Below are 22723 nucleotides of genomic sequence, written 5' to 3'. Positions count from 1 at the left end.
CCTTCTGCGTGCTTTCATATCTTTCTGGCTTTATAATCACATTTGAAAACTTGACCATCTTTTTGGGCACAGTTCAATGGCTGAAGAGATGCTTCACCCCAATAAAAAGAAAATGAAAAATTTTCAAGAGCATTCATAGGCTTCGAGCCAAGAGGAGAGCACTTCGTTCCTGAGATCTGGTAGTTGTTCCACGAGGAAGTAACAGCCGAGACCAAGTACCATGGATGTGGTAGGCGAAAACGAGGCCCTACAACAGTTCTTTGAAGGTAAGAGGCCTGTTTTCAACACCTGGGAGGTGACATTGCTTACAATCACTGTTTCACCTTTTTGGAATTCACTTAAACTTGGCTTTCAAAGAAATAAAATTGTACTAACTGTTCTAAAGTCAGAAGTTCAGGTTTGTTGTGTTTGTAGCAAAAAAATCAGTGGTGTAGATAGTGATTTTTTTAAAATTCAGGATTTCCATCTTGTAGCTTGGTTATTAAAAGAATCAGGATGTCAGCATTCCTATGTTACTAGAATTTGTCCCTGTCCTATGCTAGATTTTTTTCCAATCCCTATGTTTCATAAAGCTAGAAAGATACTTACTACTTACTTCTAAATAAGATACTACTTTTCTTACTTCTAAAATTATTGAATATAGCACAACAAAAATGTCAAAGTTTACTAAAGACAGTTTTTCTCTTGGTATAATTAAATACAAAACAGCCTAACAGCAAAGAAGCACCTCTTTCCCCATTTCCATCTGTGTTTTTCAAAATATGTACTTAAAAAATATGTAACTATTGAATGATGGTTTGTATTCGAGGGTAAGTATCTTTTTCCCCGAGGGGAGGCTTACTATATGACATGGTTTCACAGATTTTCTTTTATCTAAAAACCTGAAATGGCGGTAGCACTTCTCATATTTAGTTAGGTTGATATTCTCATGATGGGTCCACTGAAAATGTCAGCAAGGCCTTGCCTTCTTGTGACGTCTTTTAGGGAGCCACTGGGAGCTGCACACTAGTGCAGCTAGAGCTCCTTATCAGTTAGCCATGCTCAGACTTCCATGGAACAGGAAATGTGGCCAAAGCTTTTGCACATTTGCAGGTATTTCCCAGGAGAGAGTATGAGAATAATTGAGGGCAGACCTGCTCGCTCACAGAATCCCAAGGGCAGTTAGCAGCGTATTGAGAAAGAGCTTTTGGCATTTCTTGTGATTAGTAAAGTGCCTGACAAATACTAGACGTTTAAAGGTTGAATGGCCATACTGTGTCAAACACTAAAGAGTGTTTCTACCAAAGAGACAGTGAGATTCTAGGTCACTATCAGAAGGCATTAGCACAGTACAGTTGGTCCAATGGCTTGAATTTTCCCAGATGGGACGAGAAAAATACAGGACCTAGAGAAGTATTGTGTTATTCTATATCTATAGTCTATCTCATTATATTCTATCTCCGCCAGTGTCCAAGTCAATGTGTCCACTTGGGTCACACAGTAGGTACAATACTGTGGCTCAGTTGTTGTCGTCTGATTTTATATCCTATGCAACTTTCATTTCAATAGAGTAGCAAGCTCTGAGCTACAGTTATATCTGCTTTATTTTAGAGAAGCCATTCATTTTATAAAAGCACAAACCCTACCTACTTTCATTCCAGAACTGGAGAAGACCTGAAAAGTTCATCTGGTCTACCTTCTGGTTTTTGGTAGCGCTGTCATACCTATAGGGTCACTATGTTGTCCTTGTTCATGCTATTTTCTGAAGTCTTTGGAGATACAGTTTCCACAAATCCTCTCTATAGCTGGTTACAAAAATCTGATTATTATTATTGTATCTTTCTTAGCCTGAACTAAACTTGGGCTCCTTTTGGAGACTTTTTAACTGGGGAGGAGTAATTTCTCCATGGAAAGAGAATAAAATTGTCAGTGTTTTCTTACATTATCTTTGAATGAATAGATTGAAAAAGATGGTGAACTTTGAAATAAAAAATAGAAGTAGTAATTTAAGTGATTCCCCTCCCCTTGAAAATCACAGGGCTGGTTGTTAATTTTTTATTACCTATTCAGCAAATATCTATCACTGAGTGTGTGCCAAGTCCAACTTGAAAGCCTCTTTGAAATCACCTCTTTGAAAGCCTGTAGGGCTTTGAAGAATTTCCCTTAGATTATGATTTCCTTTCTCAAATATTCCTTAGAATGAGGAGAGCAAAATTGGATATGCTATTCTCATGAGGAGGGCCAGTTATATGTTGTTCTCCTGTTTATATATCATCTTCCAATTAAGTACAGTCTCATATAAAAAACCAAGGTCTGAAAAACAAGAAAAGTTTTCTTAATTTGTTACCCACCTGAAAGCTACGTTTTCGTTTCCTTAAACTCTTTTTTCTAATAAACTGAATCCTAAATAATATATTTTTCCTAATGAACACTTTTGTATTAAAAAGTATCTGGACTGACAATATCATTGTGAATTAAATGATCTTGAACGTCAGAGTTCACGCTGATTATGCTAAATCTTTACCGTGTGTCTCAGGTAAATGACAAGAACAAAGAGTGGTTCTAGGCAACTGGCAAGCCTCATTTTATTGCCTGCCAGTGATGCAATAAATAGGCCCATCAACTAAAGCAGAAGAGGTGGATCACATTCTCCAGGGATCTCAACATCCACTGGAAGCTCAGATATTATGTGAAATATTTGTTTTTTTAATAAAGCTGATATCACTGCGAGAGAAAAGTTGTCAGAGGAGAGGCACATTTTTTAATGTATAACAACCAAAAATTGATTATAACTTAAATTAGTGGTGAATTAGTTAAATATATTATAGTTCTTTTATATAATGGAATATTTTGTAGTTAGTGAAAATGATGATGATAAGGAAAATGTTAATGATATAAAGCAGAAACATGGGTTAAAAATTGGTATATTATAATTATATATGTATATATATTTCTAGAACAGAGTTTATTTAAATTGACCTGAAAAGAGTTACTATATATATACATATGCATGCACATATTCACTTTCACTTTTCACTTTCATGCATTGGAGAAGGAAATGGCAACCCACTCCAGTGTTCTTGCCTGGACAATCCCAGGGACAAGGAAGCCTGGTGGGCTGCCGTCTATGGGGTCACACAGAGTTGGACACGACTGAAGCAACTTAGCAGCAGCAGTAGCAGCATACTATATATACACACACGCACATATACATGGTAACAACTGGATGATTACACTACAAGTATTAGCAGTTATTATCTCTTAGCAGTAGGAATATTGAGATTTTTAGTTTCTTCTTTATTATCTCAGTGCTTCAAACTTGGAATGTACTATGTCACAGGTAATCTTAAATAAAGGGCATTGGATTTAATTCCGCAAAACTCTTCTGTTAGAGTTTCTATTTTGCATAAAGAAAAATTGTAAAAGACATTAACATGGATGAAAAAAAGATTACTAGGTATCTTCCACAGAAAAGTATGCCTGCATCATGTCCTCTGGGCTATCAAATTCTACGGGATTTTCACCTGTTACTGTTTTAGAGCTATTCTGAAACTCTGTAAATTGTAGATAATTGATATCAATGCAATGAATTTTGTCTAGATATGTAAACCAATTCTCTCCATTTGGGGATCAATAGTTTCAGTAGAGTTTCAGTGGAGCAGGAAATGGCAGCCTGCTCCAATATTCTTGCCTGGGAAATCCCATGGACAGAGGAGCCTGGCAGGCTACAGTCCATGGGGTCGCAAAAGTAGTCAGACACGACCGAGCGACTAAACGACAGCGTCAGTAAAACCCAGGTTTCCAGTTACTATTAAATTCATTCCCCAGCATAGCTAGACTCAGGTTATCTGTCTGCTTATCTATCTATATACTATATAGGTCTATCTATCTGTCCATCCGTCTATCTTTGTTCACCTTTCTAGATGCCTAGATCTAGGCCTGCTGTTTGAATATTCCTTGAATCAGTTGTAACATCTTAATTTCCTTAATTGAGTAAATGAAAATCTTTGACATGTGTTCATCTTTTATTTGTGTAAGTCATGATTTTATCTTTAAAAATATATATCCTTTAACACTTGCCAAGTTTTAAGTTAGTTAACTTAGATTTTGTTTTATCTTAAATTCAAACCAGATTAAGGATGATTACTGAACATTTACTAGGCATCTTAACCCTTATGGCAGAAGGTGAAGAGGAACTAAAAAGCCTCTTGATGAAAGTGAAAGAGGAGAGCGGAAAAGTTGGCTTAAAGCTCAACATTCAGAAAACGAAGATCATGGCATCTGGTCCTATCACCTCATGGCAAATACATGGGGAAAGAGTGGAAACAGTGTCAGACTTTATTTTTCGGGGCTCCAAAATCACTGCAGATGGTGATGGCAGCCATGAAATTAAAAGACGCTTACTCCTTGGAAGGAAAGTTATGACCAACCTAGATAGCATATTCAAAAGCAGAGACATTACTTTGCCGACTAAGGTCCATCTAGTCAAGGCTATGGTTTTTCCAGTGGTCATGTATGGATGTGAGAGTTGGACTGTAAAGAAAGCTGAGCGCCAAAGAATTGATGCTTTTGAACTGTGGTGTTGGAGAAGACTCTTGAGAGTCCCTTGGACTGCAAGGAGATCCAACCAGTCCATCCTAAAGGAAATCAGTCCTGGGTGTTCATTGGAAGGAATGATGCTAAAGCTGAAACTCCAGTACTTTGGCCACCTCATGCGAACAGTTGACTCATTGGAAATGACTGTGATGCTGGGAGGGATTGGGGGCAGGAGGAGAAGAGGGTGACAGAGGATGAGATGGCTGGATGGCATCACGGACTCGATGGACATGAGTTTGAGTGAACTCTGGGAGTTGGTGATGGACAGGGAGGCCTGGCGTGCTGCAATTCATAGGGTCGCAAAGAGTCGGACACAACTGAGCGACTGAACTGAACTGAACTGAAGTACTATTGCATTCACTTTACACCATTATCTCGTTTAATTCTTACCACCCCCTGGGTAAAAAATGAATATGACATAAAGTATGTTATATCCCATCCCTCAGTTTACTTCACTCATTTTGATAGCTGTGACCTTACATTCTAAATTTGTTTCCCTATGAGTATTTCTTTTGGACTACTATGATATCAGGATTCATCTTTTATTTCCCATGGGAATCATTTTAGACTAGCTTTTAGTTTATAAAAGCTAATTTGAGAATATTTTATAGTTCATTAATTTAATCTTTAAGAGGAAATTTTCTAAGTTGGTGAGAAGCTGTTTAGCTCATCCTCTTCATAGGGTCTGGAAGTAGGTTCTCAAATGCTTGTTGGCTTATCATGAAATAAAGAGGCGATTCCTGCCGTGACTGAGCAGAAATGGGAAAACTACATACAGTTGTCCCTCAGTATCCAGCCCCTCTGATACCAAAATCCACAGATGCTCAAGTCCCTTATATAAAATGGCAATAGTATTTGCATATTAACTTATGTACATCATACTTTAAATAATCTCTAGATTATTTATAATGCCCAGTACAAGGTAAATACTATGTGAGTAGTTGCTAGAATGTGGCAAAATCAAGTTTTGCTTTGTGGAACTTTCTGGGATCTTTTTTCCCAAATATTTTCCATCCTTGGTTGGTTGAAATCTGCAAATGTGTGACTCGCAGACATGGAGGGCCGACTCTCCTAAGAGTGAATCACGTGGAAAAGCAGAAGATGGAAACTAGCTGAAGAAACTCCTGCTCACCTATTGAAGCTTGATGGTTGAAAGGTATTTCCGAGAACCAGAAGCTGTGCACGTGCAGGAAGCCCTGAACAGCTCCTGAGATCTAAGAGGAGGAACAGGCCCTGCAGGAAGCTGCTGTCAAACAAGCGTCAAAATATTTTCTGCCCTCCTCTCTCTGCTTAAGATTTAAAATTCTAATTAGGCGTTATTAAAGTAGGGTGGTAGGGATTTAAGCAAAAACATCTGCAACCCATGAGTTGTACAGGAATATTATGGAGGTGCTAAGTTTTCTTGGAAGTGAAGAAAGTGCTGAAAACTCTGGAGCAGAAAAGCAGTGACTCAAGGGACTGACCCCAGATAGACTGCATCTAGAAAGGTGTCTAGAAAGGTGCCAAAGTCCTCAAGTCTCCAAGGTGTTGGGAGAATTGTTGAGACAAGAGAAATGTAGCTTGGAAAAGTGCCTATATGGTATCAGCATACAGTAGACAGAAATACTTATAGAATAAGTGGATAAAGACTATTCTACTCAGTAGTTTAAGCTCTAGGTTAGGAGCGTCTAGTAAGTTCAGATATGAGAAGAAGAAAAACAAGCATATGGTAAAGAATCTACTTGCAATGCAGGAGACACGGGTTTGATCCCTGAATTGGGAAGATCCCCTGGAGAAGGGAATGGCAACCCACTGCAGTATTCTTGTCTAGAAAAATCTCATCAACAAAGGAGCCTGGTGGGCTACTGTCTGTGGGGTCGCAAAGAGTCAGGCCCAACTGAGTGACTAACACACACAGCATAAAGGTTCAGAGAATAAAACAGAGGCAGATTATACAAAGTGCTGCCGGTTGGTGGAAAGCCTGAGATTCCATCATTACCAAAGGTAAAGTCATAAATGTCTCAAGTGATTCCTGTATATTACTTCTCCAAAAGTGAAACCAACTCTGATTGGTTGATGTTTCTGAATTCCTGTGGTTGGAAGCAGAAGTTCTGAGCAACTGAATGCAGTGTAGAGGGCTGGCCCTGGGGAAGAAGAGTCTTGTGGGTAAAGGGTATCTTTGACCAGTCTCTCAATCTTTGTCTTTCATTCATTTTAGGACCACCCCTTTCTCACCTCTCACAAACCAGCATCCTTCTTCCCTCTTCCTTCTGTCCCAATAAAACCTGAGCTTGCACAGAAGGTACAAATGGTGAAAGAGCTGATGCCACCTGACATCTCTAAAGTGTTTTGTATCCAATGCACTTTCATAGAACACATTTGTTTTGATCTAATGAATCAAAAAGATTACCTTCTCCAAGGGTAGGTTTGGTTGATCTCTAATGGTGGAATTTTAGACATCATGTTGCATCCTATAGTATCTCTGAAATTATCCCACAGAGATAGCAGCTCCTTGTTTATTGATGAGATCACCTCTGTTTCTGTTTGGAAACAGTATAGACTTTTCAGGAGACTGGGAACAAGAACACATCAAGGATAAGAAGAACCACCCAGATAATGCAAGCAGCTTATAATTATCTGAACACTTCTATCTGATGCTGGAAGGTGGTTAGAAACTATGTTACCTTATCATGAAGCATCCAGAACAAAGAGTTGTGGGCTTGTTGCCATTAAGAAAAAAAAAAATCCTTTATTCTTTCATGCTGGGATCCCTCAGGTGAAGGCGGTTTTATTAGAATTTAAAATGTGCTGTAACTAGGTCAGAGCTAACTTCTGTCACCGCACACATCCTACATTTGAGACCTGCCAGCGTTATTAGCAACTCTAGGGAATCCTGGAACAAAATTATTCAGACAAATGCTTCTGAGCAGAGACTCCACCACTTTCTTTGGTGTTATTGATGTCAAACTTCTCAACTTGGGAGTTAGAAGTCACCTTCTGGAAGACTCCACAATGTCTTGGGAGCTAAACATTGAATACATGAACAGTTGTGGGAAAGACAGATAACCTAAAACAAGAAATAGTTATCACTGTTAATGACACCATTTAGTGATAACAACTCTTCACATTTTGGTGTTGATCTTATGGTGTGTTTTTTCAGATCATACTATTTATACTCTTTATTTTTTATTGTTTTAAAGTCATCTCAACTTTAAAAAAATCTGCTTGTGTCAGTTCTTAGCTGAGCCATTCAATCTTCATTGCAGCATGTGAGGTCTTTGTGGTATGTGAACTCTTAATTGTGGCATGTGGGATCTAGTTTTCTGACCAGGGATTGAACCCAGGCTTCCTGCATTGGGAACTCAGAGTCTTAGCCATTGGATCACCAGGGAAGTCCCCTAAATTAATATTTTAAAGTTTCAGCTTTCTCCATCTGTGAAATGGGGATAATAGCACCTACCTCTTGGGGTTGTGAGCATTAATGATAAAATATCGAAATGATGAGGTAAATGATAGTTATTGATTTTTAATTATAGCATTTACAAGTGTGAAGGAACAAAATTGTTCTATTTATTTTGAAACAAGAATGAGTAAAAGCTACATACATTTTTTTCAAAGGAATACTTCTGTCCCCATGGAGTTATTACAACTTTTACATGTTCACATTAATTCCAGAGCCCTTATAATCATAAAACCCATTTATAGCCTTTAGTTGCCAAGCAACAAAGGACAAAGTACTGAGTAGTTCCTTTTATTGCAGAAGGTTCAGCTTTTCCATGTTGATCTTGAAATCAACATTTTTTAGAAAAAAAATAAACAGAATAAAGAAACTTAATACCATATTTGTGTTTTGTGGGCATTCCTTGATTGGGGATAGAATCAAAGTTAAAAGGAATAAATTGGTATTATTGTCTGTTCTTGAATGGTCTAAAGCATTTATGCTAACTTCACAATAAATCTGTAAGAAGTTCTGAAGTTGGGGCACTGCAAATTCACTTTAAGGAGAGAACTTGTTTCATTTTACTTCTGTTCTGTGATGCTCTCCTTGTAAGAATACTGGTTCTTTGATCTATCAGTTGTCTTTTGGAAAAGGCTGGGGCACTGTAAAATACATATGAAAAATGTTTTTTGATGACCTTGGTAACCACTGACCTCAAACAGGGTATTCAGCCATGGATTGGCAGGGTTTGGAAAGCTGGCTTTGAGCTTCCCCTAACAAAATTGTATTCTCTACTTCTTTGAAAGATTTCAAAGTTTTAGTTACTTCTATTGTTTTTACCTGTAGATAATCTAGTCCCATCACTTCATGGGAAATAGATGGGGAAACAGTGGAAACAGTGTCAGACCTTTATCTTTTTGGGCTCCAAAATCACTGCAGATGGTGACTGCAGCCATGAAATTAAAAGATGCTTACTCCTTGGAAGGAAAGTTACGACCAACCTAGATAGCATATTGAAAAGCAGAGACATTACTTTGCCAACAAAGGTCTGTCTAGTCAAGGCTATGGTTTTTCCTGTGGTCATGTATGGATGTGAGAGTTGGAATGTGAAGAAAGCTGAGCGCCAAAGAATTGATGCTTTTGAACTGTGGTGTTGGAGAAGACTCTTGAGAGTGCCTTGGACTGGAAGGAGATCCAACCAGTCCATTCTAAAGGAGATCAGTCCTGGGTGTTCTTTGGAAGGAATGATGCTAAAGCTGAAACTCCAGTACTTTGGCCACCTCATGTGAAGAGTTGACTCATTGGAAAAGACTCTGATGCTGGGAGGGATTGGGGGCAGGAGGAGAAGGGGGTGACAGAGGATGAGATGGCTGGATGGCATCACTGACTCAATGGACGTGAGTTTGAGTGAATTCTGGGAGTTGGTGATGGACAGAGAGGCCTGGTGTGCTGCAATTCATGGGGTAGCAAAAAGTTGGACACAACTGAGTGACTGAACTGAACTGAACTGAATTAGTTTAAGTAAAGGTTAGAAATCCAAAATGAATTAAAAAAATATAATATCCTGTAAAATACTCTAGTAAAATTTATATTTTTAAAAGCTTATAAAAGCATATATGGAAAAAGCTTTTTAAATCTGCATGGTTATTTGTCTCATTATGCATATTAAAATAGTGAAAAAGCATTATTGAGAATTTTACTCCTCTTGCTCCATATACATTCTGTGTGTGAGACTTTATAGAGGCAAAATGTGGACACAAAGATCCTCTTTTTTCCTTCCCTGGTGGATTAGAGAATCTTGTTGCTTTGAAACAAATCTATCAAGTTACATAAATTCTGTGTTTGGGGGTGGGGATGAAGAACAGAAGGGATAGGAAGGGAAAGAATATTTATTATGTGTCAAACACTAATAGTATTAAAGGAAAAAAATTCAATGCCTCTTGTTAAAGCATGATATTGTTGCTGTTTAGTCTCTAAGTCATGTCTGACTCTTTCACAGTCTCATAAACTGTAGCCTGCTGGGCTCCTCTGTCCATGGATTTCCCAGGTAAGAATACTGGAGTGGGTTGCTATTTCTTTCTCCAGGGGATTTTCCCAAACCAGGGATCAAACCCTTGTCTTCTGCATTGGCAGACAGGTTCTTTACCAGTGAGCCAGCTGGGAAGCACAAAGCATGGTAAAGGAGGACTTTATTCAAGAGAAGGGCTGTTGCAAGTAATAACCACTGGGGTGAAATTTTTCAGTGAGGGAAGGAGACTGAGCTCAACTCCCAATACAGCAAGTGGGAGTTGATAGTCAGGGAGCAGGTTAATCCTGAAAGTAGGCTGGGCAGTCAGATGGTGACCTGGGGGATGGTGGAGGATGAGGGGCTGGGTTGACACTGAGGGTGATCAGACCCGAAGGACAAGGGATTCTGGTTAAACTGATTTATTAGGATTCTTGCTAAAACTGCAAAATGAAGAGAGAAACATGGAAACAGACCTCACTGAGAAAAGTTCAGGGGAGCCTGAGTACAGTCTGTTCGTAGTGGGATTATATATGTTATCACTTTTAGTTTGCAAGTGACACTCTAAGGTGGTAAAACCCATTTTCTTTTTTGGAAAAGGAAACAGACCCAAAGAGGTTCAAGAACTGGAGTTTAACCCAAGTCTGACTGACTTGTGATTTTCCAAAGCTCCTGCTTTTCTTACCTCCAGGTTACATGGGGCTCCCTCCTTCTGGAACACCCCTCTCCCTTCTCATTCACCTGGCTAAGGGCAGTTAGTTCACCCTCGGGGTCCCTGCTTCAGTATCCACCTGTCAGGGTGCCCGTGTATCCCAGGGCACTTTGCATTTCACCCTTCAAAGCCTGGATTACCTTTTTCTGTGTCTATCTCCTGTGGACTCCTGGTAGTAAGGAACTATGTCTCATTCATTCCTATAGACTTGGCAGCTGGGGACTAGCACAGTAGTGGGCATTTGACCATATTTGCCAAATCAATAAATAAACAAATCTGAGCCTGATCCCTCTTCAAGATCCTAAGTCTTCTGGATTTCTCTCCTTTATTTCTTGCATTGAAGAGGACATGAGTCTGTCCTACACCTGGCTAAAGACTCGGCCCTCAGCCAGTGCTCTGCCAGGCTGTCCCCTTTGTCTGGGCTGGCAGGAAGGAAGGCATTGCTGACACAGGCAGGAACATTGAAAGCCACAGGACAAGCAGCTTCCTGGTCACATTTTTCGGAATCTGTGCAGTGTAGGCCCAGGAGGCATTGATCTGTAGATGAGTCAACCCTCCTGTTGACTGTGGGTGTGCAGCCCCACTTTAGCTCTGCTTCTTTTGGGCTGTCTTCCTCCTCATCCTTCTCCTTCTTCCTTCTGCTTTCCCTTCCTTCTCTATTTTGACCCTTGGTAGAAGAGTTGACTCATTGGAAAAGACTCTGATGCTGGGAGGGATTGGGGGCAGGAGGAGAAGGGGACGACAGAGGACGAGATGGCTGGATGGCATCACTGACTCGATGGACGTGAGTCTGAGTGAACTCCGGGAGTTGGTGATGGACAGGGAGGCCTGGTGTGCTGCAATTCATGGGGTTGCAAAGAGTCAGACACGACTGAGTGACTGAACTGAACTGAACTGAGCTGAGAATTAGACTTTCTAATAGAACAAACCGGGAATTCCAGGTGGCACAGTTGGTAAAGAATCCACCTGCCAATTCAGGAGATGCAAGAGACACAAGTTCTGTCCCTGGGCTGGGAAGATCACCTGGAGGAGGAAATAGCAACCCACTGCAGTATTCTTGCCTGGAAAATCCCATGGACATAGGAGCCTGGCAGGCTACAGGCCACGGGGTTGCAAAGAGTTGGACATGATCGAGTACACATGTACACACAGAATAAACCACAGCAATCATTCTTCAAATCTTGGACATAAAAGAGAGTCCTTGTTGTATTCCTATGCTACTTAAAAGAAATGTGATTGGTTTCTGTTGCCCAAATCTGTCTTCCACAGTTAAATTAATATGGTTAACATGCTGATTGTGTTTTATTTCTCTTCTTTTGTTTTATTTTTCCTGTATGTATTAATGTTAGTATGTGCTGTTAAAAGAAAATGGACACAGCATAAAAGTTTAATACTTATGCTGAAAGGCTGGAAGGCTTCTGGAAAAATGGATCCCCAGGCTCCCAGAAAGGCCAGAGGATCTTGCTTAATTTATATTTTAAATAATTAATTTTAAAGGAGAAGAAGTATGAACTTGATAATCAGCTAGTGAAGACACTGAAATACTGTCATGAAAACTGAGTAGACAGACCAGTTCCCTCTCCTACCTTAAATCCTGTGAATTGTTAGATGATTCTCCCAGAAGCTGTGCCACAAGGACAGATCTCCAAAGGTATTGAGCCAATCAGCCATCGTTTATTATTTACACTGAACAACACTGAGTTTGTGAAAAAAGCAATTCAGGACACAGTCACGTGGAATTGTAACAATGTTAATGCTGAAAGAACTATATTTCTAACCTATAAACAGCAGACACTCGACCTTTTTTCCTCCTAACAGAAGCTTAATGTGTTCAGACAAAGGAGAGTCCTTGAGCCCAGGAAGGGTAGGCACTAATGCAGGTGATGTAAACCAGTTATCTTAATTTCATTTGCCTCCTCCCTCTTCTCTTCCCTCAACATTCAGTAGCCACAACTCTTCCTTCTAACAACCTTTTTATAAAGGGTGAATCCCTGTGTTTTCTGAAGTACTTAACTGTATGAACTATAACTTGATGTGTCCTTTAAATTTTTACTAGGAATGTTATTGCTTTTATTAGCTTTTGAGTGATTTCTCCCCTACTCATTCATTACTTCGCATGATTTTGCAGAGTGCAAGTTTGTTCAGGAACATGTATGTTATGTTATAGTAGAAAACACTGCAATCAGAACCCCTGCCATAAAAAAAAAAGAACCCCTGCAACAACAACTGCGTTATTGCAACTTGAGCTAGTTGCTTAAGTTTGCTGAGACTATTTGCTCTTCTGAAAAACAGGAATAATACTTGTACCTATCTGGCAGAATAAAATTACTGTTTGGAATGAGTGAGAGAGTAAATGTAAAACTCTTTGCATGGTATGGGCACATAAAACATGCTCAGCAAATTTACCAAGTTTTACTGTTATTATTCATATTTGTCTCCATTGATCATCTTGTATGTGGCTTGACTTATGATTCTTTCTCACTTGATTTGCTCTCATTCAGACATCCTACTATTTGTGGACATTCCTCTTAAGGTATGGGGCCCAGGTCATTAATATTGGACCTGTGTCTACAGGAACAGGGACCTACCCTCCCAGTTCTGTCCTCAATGATTTCAGGAGGAAATTTGTTTGTTTTCCCAATATTTCTTCATGATGACAAGACTAAATTGATGTCTCTATCAACCATTTACTCAAAATTCAGGTTTCCCCATCTCATATTTACATAATGGAGAAAATCAATGGAAAGCTGAATGCTTAACCTACTAAATTTCATCTTGTCAAAGTCAGCCATCAATTCAGTTGCTGAGACTTGACCTGAATTTTTTAAAATTTAAATTAATTAATTTATTTTAATTGGAGGCTAATTACTTTGCAATATTGTGGTTGTTTTTGCCATACATTGACATGAATCAGCCACGGACACATCAGTGTACATGTGTCCCCCACGTCCTGAATCCCTGCTTCCACCTCCCTCCACATCCCATCCCTCTGGGTTGTTGCACTGGCTTTGAGCGCCCTGTTTTAGGCATCAAACTTGGACTGGTCATCTGTTTCACCTATGGTAATATACATATTTCAATGCTATTCCCTCAAATCATCCCACCCTAACCTTCTCCCACAGAGTCCCAAAGTCTGTTCTTTGCATCTGTGTCTCTTTTGCTGTCTCGTATATAGGTTTATCATTACCATCTTTCTAAATTCCGTATGTATGCGTTAGTATACTGTATTGGTGTTTTTCTTTCTGACTTACTTCACTCTGTATAACGGGCTCCAGTTTCGTCCACCTCATTAGAATGGACTCAAATGCATTCTTCTTAATAGCTGCATAATATTCCATTGTGTATATGTGACACAACTTTCGTATCCATTTGTCTGCCAATGGACATCTAGGTTGCTTCCATGTCCTAGCTATTGTAAATAGTGCTGCAATGCATATTGGGGTACACATGTCTCTTTCAATTATGGTTTTCTCAGTGTGTATGCCCAGGAGTGGGATTGCTAGGTCGTATGACAGCTCTATTTCCAGTTTTTTAAGGAATCTCCACACTGTTCTCCATAGTGGCTGTACTAGTTTGCATTCCCACCAACAGTGTAAGAGGGTTCTCTTTTCTTCACACCCTCTCCAGCATTTATTGCTTGTAGACTTTTGGATAGCAGCCATTCTGACCGGCATGAGATGGTACCTCATTGTGGTTTTGATTTCTATTTCTCTGATAATGAGTGATGTTAGACATCTTTCATGTTTTTGTTAGCCACCTGTATGTCTTCTTTGGAGAAATGTCTGTTTAGTTCTTTGGCCCATTTTTTGATTGGGTCGTTTATTTATCTGGTATTGAGCTGCAGGAGCTGCTTGTATATTTTTGAGAATAATTTTTTGTTAGTTCCCTCGTTTGCTATTATTTTCTCCCATTCTGAAGGCTGTCTTTTCACCTTGCTTATAGTTTCCTTAGTTTTGCAAAAGCTTTTAAGTTTAATTAGGTCCCATTTGTTTATTTTTGCTTGTATTTCCGTTACTCTGGGAGGTGGCTCATAGGGGATCTTGCCGTGATTTATGTCAGACAGTGTTCTGCCTATGTTTTCCTCTAAGAGTTTTATAGTTTCTGGTCATACATTTAGATCTTTAATCCATTTTGAGTTTATTTTTGTGTGTGGTGTTAGACGTGTTCTAGTTTCATTCTTTTACAGGTGGTTGACCAGTTTTCCCAGAACCACTTGTTAAAGAGATTGTTTTTTCTCCCTTGTATATTTTCGCCTCCTTTGTCAAAGCTAAACTGCCCATAAGTGCATGGTTCATCTCTGGGATTTCTGTTTTGTTCCATTGATGTATATTTCTGTCTTTGTGCCAGTACCATACTATCTTGATGACTGTAGCTTTGTAGTATAGTCTGACTGGCTTTTTAAAATTGGAGTATAGTTGATTTACAATGTTGTGTTAGTTTCTGCTGTACAACAAAGTGAATCAGTTGTACATATACATATATTCACTCTTTTTAAATTCTATTTCCATATAGGTCATTACAGACTACTGAATAGAGTTCCCTGTAATATACAGTAGATTCTTATTAGTTGCCTATTTTATATATAGAATTTTGTACATAAATGTCCCAATTTATCCATCCTCTCATTTTCTCCCTTGGTAGCCATAAGTTTGTTTTCTACTTCTGTGACTCTATTATTTCTGTTTTGTAAATAAGTCCATCTGTACCTTGGAGATCCAACCAATCAATCTTAAAGGAAATCAGTCCTGAATATTCACTGGAAGGACTGATGCTGAAGCTGAAACTCCAGTACTTTGGCCACCTGATGCAAAGAATCGACTCTTTGGAAAAAACCCTGATGCTGAGAAAGATTGAAGGCAGGAGGAGAAGGGAAAGATAGAGGATGAGATTGTTGGATGGCATCACTGATGTGATGGACATGAGTTTGAGTAGGCTCTGGGAGTTGGTGATGGACAGGGAAGCCTGGTGTGCTGCAGTCCATGGGGTCACAAAGAGTTGGACACTACTAAGCAACTGAACTGAACTGAACCATTTGTACCGTTTAAAAAAAATCCACATATAAGCAATATCATATAATATTTATCTTTTTCTGTCTTACTTCCCTTGTGGTTCAGCAGGTAAAGAATCTGCCTGTAACACAGGAGACCTGGCTTCAATCCCTGTGTTGGGAAGATCCTTGGAGAAGGGAAAAGCTACCCTCTCCAGTATTCTGGCCTGGAGAATTCCATGAACTGTATAGTCCATGGGGTCGCAAAGAGTCAAACATGACTGAGTGACTTTAACTCACTCGGTATGACTATCTGTAGTGACCTGATTCCTTTATACTGTATTTGCACCTTGTTCATCTCCTTTGGGCCATCTGTGTATGTGGCAGGTTTGCCTTTTCTATACTTGTTCAAATTACAAATAGCCTTATTGAGAAGTATAAGAGCAGAGTCATTTTTGCAGTAAATTTTAGGATTTTCTCTGGGTTAGCGTGCTGGAGTTCAGTTGTTCTCCCGGATACAAATTCACCCAATTCTAATGTAATTTCCTCTACATTTCTGTGTTTGAGCTACAAGTATAGCCATCCTTGACTGCCCTTCCCCCAGCTGAATGGGAAAGGCATTCCTATATGTCTCTTGGGCTTTATGTATCATCCTTAGTCCTGCCTTTTTACTGTCTATACTCTCATTCCCGGGCTCGAGGGTAAGATTGAGTGTCACTCATGGTTATATCCCACTGCCTAACACCAACACTTCATTAAAATATTTATTATTGGATGAGTGAATTAACAATTTTGTTAAGTGTCTAATTGAAATCAAGATATAGATTTCCATGCACAGGTTCCTAATCTAGTCAGGAAAGCAGATGAAGTACTTCCACAGGACCAGTTCTTGATGGACACATGCAGGCTCCTGGATAATCTTCTGCTGTTCTCTGAGGCCAACAGCCAAGTGTTCAGCAGTCCTTTCTAGAATTTTGCATCCATGACAGTTTCTGAAAAGCTATGTGGATATTGCCGTCCTGTTACACAATGTGCTTGATCCATTTATTTACTCAAGTTGAATAAAGGTTTTCATTTTATCTTTCATTATCAGACACATAAATTTCAGGTGATTCATATCATGTTAAAGTTCAGAGACAGCCTTTTAACTGGGTGACTGCTTTCAACACTGGGCCATGTTACCTCCGCCTGAAAGAACTGATTAGCTTCTTTCTTCCTGGATCAGTGCAGGACTATTTGTACAAGGAAGACTGGGGAGACTCCCAGGATTCTAGGTCATTAGGTGGAGGTTTTCTTGGGGCAGTGCCCTGCAGGTCACTTCTCAGGGTTGACACTACATGGCTTAGAGTGGATGAACCCCTCCAGCTCCTTCTCAGGCTCCCCACCCACCAACACCACCTCCCAACCAGCCAACAAAACAGAGATGGGAGGATCCAGTCAGTAACTAAATTCAGTGGGATTCTTTTCCCAAATACTACTCACATCCAGGGATGTGCTGGTAAATGTTTAACAAACCTTTGGAGGAAATTCCTCAAGTTGTAATGTTTGCCAATTTCCATGGTGTAAATCTTCCCACTACTGCCAATTTCAAGTTACTAGACTCTAAATATGGAGTTGGGAAGAGATGTGCCCAAGCTTGTACAAGCTGGCTCCAGCATACCACTGCACACGCCTCCACTTTTCCGACCCCAACTCCATGGCACCAGATCAGAAAACAAACTTATGGATACTAAGGGCGTCATGGAGGGTGAGATAAACTGGGAGACGGGGATTGACATTCCCAGCTGGCTCAGATGATAAAGAATCTGCCTGCAATTCAGGATATCCGGGTTCAATCCCTGGGTGGGGAAGATTCCTTGGAGAAGGAAGTGACAACCCACTCCAGTATTCTTGCCTGGAGAATCCCATGGGCAGAGGAGCCTGGTGGGCTACAGCCTATGGGGTCACAAAGAGTCAGATACAGCTTAGTGACTAAACAGTATACATGTCAGCAACAAATGAGAACCTGTTACATAGCACAGGGATCTCTGCTCAGTGTTCTGTGGTGACCTAAATGGGAAAGAAATCCAAAAAAGAGGGGATATATGTATACGCATAGCTGATTCACTTTGCTGTGCTGCAGCAACTAACACAATATTGTAAAGCAACTATATGCCAATAAAAATTAATTTAAAAAATAATTTCAGTAAGGAACATTAAAGAAAGAATCTCACGTCATTCAAAGCCCCAGGATTTGCCCCTGCTGACAGTTCCAGCTCCATGGACCCCTATTCCTGGAAGATTTCCCTGGCACCTTTTTGCTCCTGTTGAGTCATTTAGGTGACCTGTAATGCCCTATGACACTCAGTTGCCACATCAAGCTGCTATGGTGTGCTTTCATGTCAGTCTTTCTCACTGGGTTATGAACTTCTTGAGCATAGCAATGGATGGTTATGACAAAGGACAGTATTGAGCTGAGAACTATGCTGCATACCTTTATATGCATTATGTCATTTAATCCTCACAATTCCCTGAGGTAAATGCTCTTATTATCTTTATTCTATGATTGTTATTCTTCTTGAGAGTCCTTTGGACTGCAAGGAGATCAAACCAGTCAATCCTAAAGGAAATCAACCCTGAATATTCATTGGAAGGACTGGTGCTGGAGCTGAAGCTCTAATACTTTGGCCACCTGGTGCCAAGAGCCAACTCGTTGGTAAAGACCCAGATGCTGGGAAAGACTGAAGGCAACTGAGCACACACCCTTAAGCAAATGAATGTCTCCTTTCTCTTCCCATCCTCCATCTTTTCCTCTCCCTCCCCTCCTCCTCCTTCTTTGGCATATCTACGAACAATGATGCTACAATTTCTCATGAGCACTGGTACATCAGCGGGAAGCTCTACGTTTAAGTTCAAAGGGCAATGAGGGTGGGGGTTGCAGGAGGTGGGAACACTGGTTGTTATTTAGAGTCTCTAAAAAACCTAAGGGGACTTCCCTGGTGGTCCAGTGGTTAGGACTCTGTGCTCCCAGTGCGGGGGGCCCAGGTTTGATCCCTGGTTCTATCCCTGGTCAGGGAACTGGATCCCAGATGATGAAACTAAGACCTGGGGCTGCCAAAAAAATTTTTTTTTAATCCTAGAATTGTCCTAACAGACAAATTTTGTCATCTTACCTGTTGTCTGAATAGTCTGGGCAGCACTGTTTTGGGACAAAGAGTGAAAGAGTAGTTAAAAAGGAACAGGGGGCACCTGGGTTTGAGGGGGTTATATTGGAAGGGATCATTTGTGTAGAAACAAGAAGGGTCCTTACACAGGACTGGTTGGTGGTGGCTGGGTGGGTGGAAGGGAGACAGAAAGGGAGGTCCTTGCTGTATGCCCCCTGTTCATAACTTCGGGGAAGCCCTGTGTCCCCAAAGGCACATGCATGCCTATGAGTGAGTCTTGTGGATTCAACTTAGATTTGTCTGTGGCATCCCTGGTGAACTGAGGTCTGCCCAAGGCCAGGGGCAACAGGACAGGTGAGCATCCTGCAGCTGTCGCTGTGCCTCGAAGTGGGGCAGAGAGCTAGGGTGAAGAAGGACCTTGCTTCCTTAGAGCAATGAAGGGAGTGGGTCTCTGGGACTCCTGGAGTCCTGGGCAGTTTCAGCTTTTGTGAGCAGGATGGTAGAAATAGAGAGAAATCTAGAAAAGGGTGGCATCAAGGTTTGGACCTGAGCCTTCCTGGCAGTGGGTGGAATGCTCAAGAACACACACTTTGCAGGTTTGGGTATTATAGATCAGCTTTGAAGACATTTAGAGCAAAGTGATTATTTTTTAAAAAGCATGTGAGTTATTTTAAGAGCCGTTTGAGTGTCACCCTGTGTGTGTAAAGCCTCCTGAAAACAATTTTATCTGACACTACAGATTTATATTGTGGAATAATTTCCTTTGGGTCTGGAAAGCACAGCTGTGGTTTTGGAGTCCTAGAGAAAGCCAGCTAGCCTGGGGTTCATCTCTCTTGGTTCAGTAAGGAATCTGGACAAGTCACACAGGCAGGTCCTGGATGCCGTGGACCATCTCTTATTTCTACCTAGGGATGGAGGTTGGGGAGGGTGGGTGATGTAATGCAAGCAGCACAGAGGTCAGGTCTGAGAATCTATGGGCCACCTCCTACTTCTATGTGGGGAGTTGTGTGTATGTGTTTGGGGGTGGGGTGGGGTGGGCTGTATAAAGCAGATGGGACTCCAGCAGGGGCTTCAGTGGAAAACTAAACAGATCTTTTCCTCCATCTGCTTCTCTTAGCAATTGTCTTGACCAAAGCCCAGTTGAAAGCAAGTTGCTTTCCTTCAGTTGGCTGGCATTGTTGGGGAGGAGGAGGAATACAGGCTGGGGGTAGTAGTGAATCAGGACAGGCCTGTTGGCTGCAGGTCATTTACAGCTGTGTGACCCCGGGGGAGCTAGTTAACCTGTGTAATCACGTTGCCTTCTCTGTACACTGGAAATCCCTTGTGGCTCAGTCGGTAAAGCGTCTGCCTACAATGTGGGAGACCCGGGTTCGATCCCTGGGTTGGGAAGATCCTCTGGAGAAGGAAATGGCAACCCACTCCAGTACTCTTGCCTGGAAAATCCCATGGACAGAGGAGCCTGGTAGGCTACAGTCTATGGGGTCTCAAAGAGTCAGACACGACTGAGCGACTTCACTCACTCTAGGGCTGTTAAGAGGACTGGTCAAGTCGGGCAAAGTGCTTCTCCTTTCCAGAGTAAGAACTCCAAACTCCCTCTGAAAGTCCCCGGACAACTGCGACAGGCTTGAAGCTGATTTTCCTTCTACTGTTCTTGTCCTGGGTAGTTCTTTCCTGCAAAGCAACTATAGTGACCTTTTATAAATTTAGAGTGAGACTTCCCTGGTGGTCCAGTGGTTAAGACTCTACTGTGCAATGCAGGGAATGCGGGTTCGATTCCCTGGTCGGGGAAGATCCCACAAGCCGCAGAGCAACAAGCCCACGGGCAACTACTGAGCCCTTGAGGGGCAACTAGAGAGTCCATGGGCTGCAAGGAAAGATCCCACAATGACACAACGAAGATCTCGTGTGCTGCAACCAAGACCAAATGCAGCCAAACAAATAAAAAAATGTAAAGCATATTATTTCAGTTTCCAAAGGCTTCTCATTGCTTTGAGCACCTTCCCTTCCTCCTCCTCTGTGCTCCTGTGCTCTGACCACACTAGAATGGTTTGTTTCTCTGACAAGCCATCTCAGTCCAGCCCCTGGGCTCTTGGGGGCTGTTCCCTCTCCCTAGCATACTCTGCCCTCAATTCTTCACAGCTGGTGCCTTCCTGAGAAAAGCCTCCAGGTTGAATGGAGCTCCTTCCCCAACTGCCTATCGTGCCATCCTATTTTATTTTCATCACCACCCAAAAAGATCCTATTTATTTATTGTTTCTCATATGTCATGTACCTCCTCCCCCACTGTTGCTCGTTCCCCTCCATTCGAATCCAAGCCTCCTGAGTGGATCTTGTTAATTTTTCTCAAGGCTGTGTTCTCAGAACCTTGTACAATGCTTGGTGCATAGTAGATGCTTAGTAAGTACTGGTTGAATCAATGAGAGAAGGAATGAGTCTCTTCTCATCTCCATCTTATCCTTTCTCCAAGTCTAGCTCAAGACAAAGCCCCACTACGAGGTCATTTCTGACCATCTCGACCTTTAGGGATCTCTTCCGTCCATCTCCCTCTGAGTTCATGTCACTGAATGGAGCTGGTGATCTCTTCTGTCTCTTCCCTTTCCCCCTCCCTCTCTTCTGCCTGTCTCAGCACCCATCAATTTTTCCCATTTGTGAGGTGCTTAAGATTTTTAAAATTTTGTTTTAATGCCATGGGTGAATTAGCAAGCCCAAAGCTGAAGATGAAATGGCCCTCCTACAACTCATATAAACAGTGCAGTGATCTAGTACCGAGGTACCATACCCCTAGGAGGAATTCAAGGCACTGGATTACATGAGGGATACGGGTGTGTGGGATAGACAGCTGAAATAATGCGTATTGAAATTATACCAGGGAAATGTCCACAACCTAGGTTATGACCAACCTAGACAGCATATTGAAAAGCAGAGACATTCCTTTGTCAACAAAGGTCCATCTAGTCAAGGCTATGGTTTTTCCAGTGGTCATGTATGGATGTGAGAGTTGGACTGTGAAGAAAGCTGAGAGCCGAAGAATTGATGCTTTTGAACTGTGGTGTTGGAGAAGACTATTGAAAGTCCCTTGGACTGCAAGGAGATCCAACCAGTCCATCCTAAAGGAGATCAGTCCTGGGTGTTCATTGGAAGGACTGATGTTGAAGCTGAAACTCCAATACCTTGGCCACCTGATGCAAAGAGCTGACTCATTGGAAAAGACCCTGTCCCTGGGAAAGATTGAGGGCAGGAGGAGAAGGGGGCAACAGAGGATGAGATGGTTGGATGGCATCACCAACTCCATGGACATGGGTTTGGGTGGACTCCGGGAGTTGGTGATGGACAGGGAGGCCTGGTGTGCTGCGGTTCATGGGGTCTCAAAGAGTCGGACACGACTGAGCGACTGAACTGAACTGAACTTCTTTCTTTATGTTCCAGAATTGTGAAAATGGCAGGCAGAAGAATTATCATGTTTTAGAACATAACTCATTATGCCACTGGGACTTTTATCTTTTATGCTAGTATAGGGTGATAGTCATGAATGGAAATTTTCTCTTTTTACTCCAGGGCTTTTGGTTTAGTTTAGGTTTTATGTTTTTTATCTATTTTAGCAATTTATTTCTCAGTTGTTTTAGAAAATCATTTTATTCAAAATTGTGCAAAGTGAAAAATAATTTTCCAAAGTGTGTAATAGGAATTGAAAAAAAATTATAAATCACTCTAAATCCTACCATCTACTTACTGTCAACAGTTGTAGAATATTGTTTCATCTTCTCTATGAATATCTATAGATGGATGATAACTAGATAGATGGTAGAAATAATTTTGTAGAAAATGGATCTTAGCTCACATGTACTATTTAAATAAAATATTGATATTAAATATAAATATCAAT

At 41.0% G+C, this 22723-nt stretch overlaps 1 protein-coding gene across 1 annotated transcript in view; it reads left to right on the top strand.

Annotated features, from left to right (window-relative positions):
* Nucleotides 1–220: 220 nt before the first annotated feature.
* MYRFL (myelin regulatory factor like) overlaps nt 221–22723 on the top strand; it is a 117851-nt gene continuing 95348 nt past the window's right edge. The window contains exon 1 of the mRNA XM_052640568.1: nt 221–266. Within this exon, the coding sequence (XP_052496528.1) occupies nt 221–266 (46 nt within the window). The remainder of the gene's footprint in view (nt 267–22723) is intronic.

This window comes from Budorcas taxicolor, chromosome 5 (assembly GCF_023091745.1).
Source record: "Budorcas taxicolor isolate Tak-1 chromosome 5, Takin1.1, whole genome shotgun sequence".
Classification (NCBI taxonomy): domain Eukaryota; kingdom Metazoa; phylum Chordata; class Mammalia; order Artiodactyla; family Bovidae; genus Budorcas; species Budorcas taxicolor.
The sequence above is the reverse complement of the archived record's forward strand: the minus strand, read 5'-3'. Positions and strand labels throughout refer to the sequence as shown.